The sequence below is a fragment of the Nyctibius grandis genome, chromosome 9, assembly GCF_013368605.1.
Source record: "Nyctibius grandis isolate bNycGra1 chromosome 9, bNycGra1.pri, whole genome shotgun sequence".
NCBI classification, from domain to species: domain Eukaryota; kingdom Metazoa; phylum Chordata; class Aves; order Nyctibiiformes; family Nyctibiidae; genus Nyctibius; species Nyctibius grandis.
The window spans coordinates 41,602,649-41,608,799 of NC_090666.1; the positions used below are offsets into that span (position 1 = coordinate 41,602,649).

The 6,151-nt window shown below is 40.3% G+C and overlaps 1 protein-coding gene across 1 annotated transcript; it reads left to right on the forward strand.

Annotated features, from left to right (window-relative positions):
• The first annotated feature begins 497 nt into the window (after window positions 1–497).
• Window positions 498–5,754, forward strand: LYPD6B (LY6/PLAUR domain containing 6B). The gene is made up of 5 exons (XM_068408180.1): window positions 498–535; window positions 1,671–1,843; window positions 2,981–3,079; window positions 4,080–4,210; window positions 5,590–5,754. Exons 2-5 carry the CDS (start codon window positions 1,729–1,731, stop codon window positions 5,752–5,754), a joined length of 510 nt encoding a protein of 169 aa, XP_068264281.1. The 5' UTR covers window positions 498–535; window positions 1,671–1,728.
• Window positions 5,755–6,151: the final 397 nt, after the last annotated feature.

A 6,151-nucleotide genomic window follows, 5' to 3' on the forward strand; every position in this document is an offset into this window, starting at 1 on the left:
GGATGGCTGAACTCCCAATGCATAAAGTTGAACTTTCTGTTGATTGGTTTGTTGGCAAAACAGTCTTTCAAATAATTCCTGTGTCAATTGGAAAAACAAAACGAAAACCCAACAGGAAATAGAAGGAAGTCCTTTGACGTCTCTGCCATGGTCTTGAGTATCATTTTCAGTTCAGTGCTTGGGTTCATTCAGAGCTTCCTGCGCAGACACAGTGTACATGGACATAGGGGTGTGCAGAGAGATTTCCGAATGAATGCACTTGGCAGCTCAAAGCAACGTCTCTGGTTAGGCGGGAGCCTCCACTCAAGCTTGTTTCTCCTGCCTGGAGTTTGCATGGGCAGAGTGCCATTTCAGCTGATTCTGCTTTTTAATAGCTGAACTAGGTCTCCAGTATCACTGCAATTTGCCATACATACCTGTGTGTCTGTATGTATGTGTGTGCATCTACATATCAAATTGACCAAGATGTTCATTGACTGTTGTTCTTCTCTATAAAGCCTTACCAAAGTACCTAGGGGGCCCCAAATAAATGTGCAAATCACTCCCCAAATGTGTATCTCATCTCTTTGAACGTTCTGCTTTGCAATTCTCCAAAACTTGTGTGCCATCACCAGGCATCTTCCTTAGCGTTTCCTTGGTATGCACTTTAAAAAGAAATAAATCTAATTTACACTCATGATCTTTAGTGCTGTGCCATCAAGAAAGATGTTGAGGTGTTGGAGAGAGTCCAGAGGAGGGCGACCAAGCTGGTGAAGGGTCTGGAGGGTCTGACCTACGAGGAACGGCTGAGGGAGCTGGGGGTGTTTAGCCTGGAGAAGAGGAGGCTCAGAGGTGACCTTAGTGCAGTCTACAACTACCTGAAGGGAGGTTGTAGCGCAGTGGGAGTCGGCCTCTTCTCCCGGGCAACTAGTGATAGGACAAGAGGACACAGCCTCAAGCTTCGCCAGGGGAGGTTCAGGTTGGACATTAGGAAGAATTTCTTTCCAGAAAGGGTTATTAGCCATTGGAAGGGGCTGCCCAGGGAGGTGGTGGAGTCACCATCTCTGGAGGGGTTTAAGAAAAGACTGGACATGGCACTTAGTGCCATGGTCTAGTTGACATGGTGGTGTCAGGGCAATGGTTGGACTCGATGATCCCAGAGGTCTCTTCCAACCTGGTTGATTCTGTGATTCTGTGATTCATAAATGCACTTACAATTCAGATGATGTAGCTTATCTGAAGTCACTAGACATACGTTGATCTATATCAGATAAGGAATTGGTCTTGGGTTCTAGGCTGTTGGTGTTAAAAATGACATTTGTCTGCATTTTGCTTTCTTTAGTGGTATTGTAATCCTGTCTGTTTCAAGGAGGATATAAAGGAGCTCAGTTTTGGTGTTGGTTTTTAGGAATGCTTACGAGGAATCTGTAAGGTTGACATTGCTTAGAAGGACAAATAGATTAAAGAAATAATGGTTTTAAGTTTGTGGAAATGTAAGTGCTCCGTACAGGATCCTGGCCAGCAGAAGGCAGTAACTGCCCAGCTTTGCATTGCTCATCACTGCATGCTTGCCTGCATTAGCCATCTTCACAGTATAGATCTACGGACTGAATTTGCAAGGTTTCAGGAGTAGGTCATAGGAAATGTAGTGTTCTACATGCTCAGTTCTTTATGATTCCCCCTAAATAATGTGTTCCCTTTCTTTCCTAGGCCTGGGAGTTTTGCTTTTCATGTACAATAACACTCAGCATGTTGTTGTTCTATCACACGCTGGCCGGAGCCTTTCTTCTGTTCCTCATCCTTTCAGGAAATTGGGTTTCAGCTGAGAACATCAACTTCTACAATGTGAGACCTCCACTAGACCGTAAGTAGACAGTTATGCTTTTTTTGTGTATGCAATTGTAGCTTAACATTTTAGGTAATTGCCATATTCTTTCAATCCTTTGTTTTTTAGGTGTTTGTCTTCTTCAAATGTAAAGGATAAAAAGCTTAAAATAAAAGTTTTGCTTTTCAACCTACAGCAGTTGAGTTTCTTTCTGAGATTTTATGAGTTGTCTGAATGAAAGCAAACAATTGCACGCATTGCTAAATAAAAGAGTGCATGAGGGCAATAGTTTTCGCATTTGAAGTGCTTTTATTATATTTCTCTGTCTCTGAAAGGTCTTCCTACAGAGCAGATTATGCAGTGGATTTCTCATAAATAACACCGAGCAGATGTTTTTGTCTTTTATCTTGTTGGGGTTTTTGTAAGGGAAAAGAATAGGTGTGCTGTATGCAATTAATTCAAACTGAAGGTAATTAAAAACCTTGTGAGACCTGTGAAGCCAGTTGTCACTAATAGCATCATTTTTTTTGCCTATCTACCATCAGAAGTGCTCTATCCCTTCATTTAAGGGGAGAAGATTTTCATGATATGTATCATTAAAACCGTCGAGACAGCTAGATATAATAGGAATATATGTGCATCTAGGGAACTGTGCGTCTTAAATAATTTATGTATTTCTATAATGTAAATAAAATTTTAAAATTGCCCTCTTGATCCCTTTGTCAAAGCGTTCAGACCTCTTCAGAGTTGGAGATCAAGATCTGAAGCTGGTTTTGAAGATGTAGTTTTTTTCATCAAAGGGATCAAAAGCCATTTGAATGCAGATTGTGTTTGGGGATCTGTACAAACATACTGTGCTGCCATGTGCATATATATAAGATGTTCTCTCTTTCCTGTTTTTCCCACCACTACTTAAATGGTATTTTGGATTGTGAGAGAATGAAAACAGGAGGAGGTGTTTTAAAGTTCAGGCATAGCAAAACCAGTTAAATTCTAAAAGCTTTCTACAAAACTTGTTTCATAGGTTTTATTTGTCTAGCAGTGATGTATCATGGAAAATATGTGATGTATGTAATATATTTTTGTACGTATATGTGTGTACAAGCACTTGCAGTATTATTTTAAATATTTTTTCTTTAATATTTGCAAACTTACTATATTTTAATACTTTTAAAGCCACTCCATTTCCAAACAGTTTTAAGTGCTTTACCTGTGATAACGCAGTGGACAATTACAACTGTAACAGATGGGCTGAAGATAGATGGTGTCCTGCAAGTAAGTGTGTCTGTACTAAGGAGATTTTATGATAGTTAAATTTGTAAAAAGTAAAACTTTATAGTAGTTATATTTGTAGAAAGTAAAACTTTGTGGTCGTTAAATTTGCTTCTCCCTGACTCAACCATCTCATAGAAGTCTAACTAAATAGGATTAACATGCCAACACAGTGGTGCCCTCTGTTATTAGTTATACTGAGTCATATGATTTCTGCTGAGGTGAATATTTTGATCATTTCAGAGTGGAAAGCAATAGTGAAAAAAATTATTTTTATATATATGTATGTAGAAGACATTTTATATAACATATAAAACATATTATCGATACAGCAATTAATATATCAATAATATATTAATATTATAATAATGAATTATATGTTTGTATGTGTATATATATAGGTAACTATGTGCTTCCTAAGAATGAATTTTAAAGATATTGTTTAAAAAAACTTAAGAATTGCCTTTGTAACCTTATGCCTTTCCTTTTGGATCCCATCCCAAGATATAATGATCTCTCTAGGCTATATGCTTGCATGTGAGCAGCAAGACCTGAATGACGAGGCATCATACTTGTATGAGAGAATGATAAATACATAGAAAAGAATAGAAATATGTTTCCTCATTTTTCTTCGCAGTGTTATTCACAGTAACAGTGGGAAAGGGGAAGAAGTGAACTAGAGGAATGAGGAAACATGTCTGAAACAAAGCAAGCAAGAATGCTGCAAAAAGGAGTAGAAAATTGAAGATAAATGTGTAGATTATAGTGCTAATAAGTAATTTAAATGACAGCAGCCTTTCTGGAGGTTTGAAGGGTCAGTTAAGCTCTAAGATCACTAATTAATTTCTTGCTAAATGGTATTTTGATCAAGTTGAAAAATGGCTTTATATGGCCCAAATAAGTCATTTTTGTGGGAATATTTTGCTAAATCGTGTGAAGTTTTTAAACCCTGTAAAAGAACACATACTTTATGCAAATAAACATTTAAAAATTTATTTTGTAGGTACTCAGTACTGTTTGACAGTTCATCTCTTCACAGACCATGGGAAGAGTACGTCAGTCACCAAAAAATGTGCCACTGGCGAAGAATGCCATTTTGTAGGCTGCCACCATCACAGGGAAAGTGGTCACACAGTAAGCACTCCTCTTTGTGTATGTTGGTTTTGAGGTTTGCATTTCAGTACTTGTTTTTCCTGCTGAGCTGAAGAGGATGTGCCAAGATACACTCTCCAGTATTTAACAACAGAAATCACATTTCTGCAGCAGATGCATGACTACCCCCTTCTTCCCACTTTCCTATTTGTGTTGCTGCGTGACAGGGTGTAATAACAACTTCTAAAAGAAACGCTGGAGCTTTCTGGAGCGTTGCTAGTGTGTGCATGGGCCTTGGTCTCTGAGTTCTGAGGGCGCCCAGGTGGGCTGTGCAACCTGCACCGATGCTTACGGTGCTGCAGCTGCCCTTGGGCAAGCCAGGCTGGGAGTCACCTACTCCAGTCATGTCTCCACTTAACAGAGCTTGGATAACACTGCACAGTGCATAAAGCAAGACTGTATTTGTCCACGAAGGCCACACTCTTGAGCAAGGTAGAACTGAGTGTTTGGTCCATGACAAAAAGCTAGAACTGCTACCTTCTCTCATCCTTGGGATGTTAGGTGAAAGTTTATTCCTCATAATCAAGCATATCCCACCAAAGTATTATTCACGGCAGTAAAGTATTGTCCACTAATTCCTTAACAGTTGAGAAGGTTAGTTATGTTATTTTTAACATGAAAGATTTTGGACACCAAAGATGAAGCAGACAACATCCGTGTTAAATGTAAAAAAATCTGTGTGTTGTCTGAATCGACCTCCATTGATTTCAACAGGTTTTGGTGGACTGAGGGCATGAAATAACTATGCAGCCTGCCTTCTGCTGCACTGTATCTTGTAAGAGTTCTCGTGCCTTTGGATTAGATAAAAATTGGCATTCTCTCGGCTTTTCCAGTAAGGAGTGTTGAGTAAGGAAAATTATTTTCAGATTCCCTCCTGAAAATCAGATGTGTCAGTAGTTCTGTGGCACTAGAAAACCGAAAAAAGAAAGTCTGAAGCTCAGCATGCAAAGCTACACTGCATACAAAAGCTTGAGGGGAAAGATGTGAACATTTTTTAGCTTAAAAAGCTGAAACTTGAAACATTCAGATGCATGTTTTTAGCTGATGTGTTAGAAGGGGAAAGCGGCGCGAAGCTTTATTTTCTACAGTGTTAGTGAACGTGTCAGTACAGCTAACAGGGCTGTGTTGCATCACATCACAGTTGTGAAGCCCAGTGACAGCACTGGGTGATGAGTTCCTCTAGGAAGGCTGTGGTGCATGATTTGGAAGAGAAGTTGTGTATATGCTCCATCTGCTGCCTTGGGTCAGCTGCCCGGTGGAAGCGATGAGTCTGTGTAGCTGTAACCTTTGCAATCAGTTGAGAGAACTTGTATCTCTCAAAGCCACTGCTGAATTACCAGCGATCTCCTTTTTCTCAACAGAAATGTGTTTCTTGCTGTGAAGGCATGATTTGCAACGTGGAAATACCAACCAATCACACAAATGCAGTGTTTGCTGTATTGCACGCCCGGAGAACATCGGATGGCAGCAGGCAGACGGTCAACGTCGCAGTGCTTGTGTCAGTCATGATGGTCGCGTTGTCGTGACGCAGCATCCTCCCGTCACATCTGCTTGAGAGGGTCCGCTTTTCTGTGGGCTGTAAGGAACTGTAAGAAGATTGTTTCAGGACGTGCAAGGAGAAATCACTGCTACTTCTTATTTACGCTAAACGCAAGGGGACAGTGGAAAGGCGAGTGTACATCATGAAGTCCTTGGATATTTTAGTGAAGATACTTCATATGACCTGCAGTATTTAATAAAAAACCCCACAACAACCCACTGGTTGACTCGTTGACTGGTTGTGGAGTCTTCTTCTCTGGAGATATTCAAACCCGCCTGGACGCAACCCTGTGCAACATGCTCTAGGTGAACCTGCTTTGGCAGGGGGTTGGACTAGATGATCTCCAGAGGTCCCTTCCAACCCTTAACCATTCTGTGATTCTG

Excerpts from the sequence above, each read along its gene's own strand:
- LYPD6B (XM_068408180.1), top strand. The coding sequence starts at position 1,729 with ATGTTGTTGTTCTATCACACGCTGGCCGGAGCCTTTCTTCTGTTCCTC. Across the intron at positions 1,844-2,980 it reads TGTGAGACCTCCACTAGACC|CCACTCCATTTCCAAACAGT; the intron begins GTAAGTAGACAG and ends ATACTTTTAAAG. Across the intron at positions 4,211-5,589 it reads ACAGGGAAAGTGGTCACACA|AAATGTGTTTCTTGCTGTGA; the intron begins GTAAGCACTCCT and ends TTTTCTCAACAG.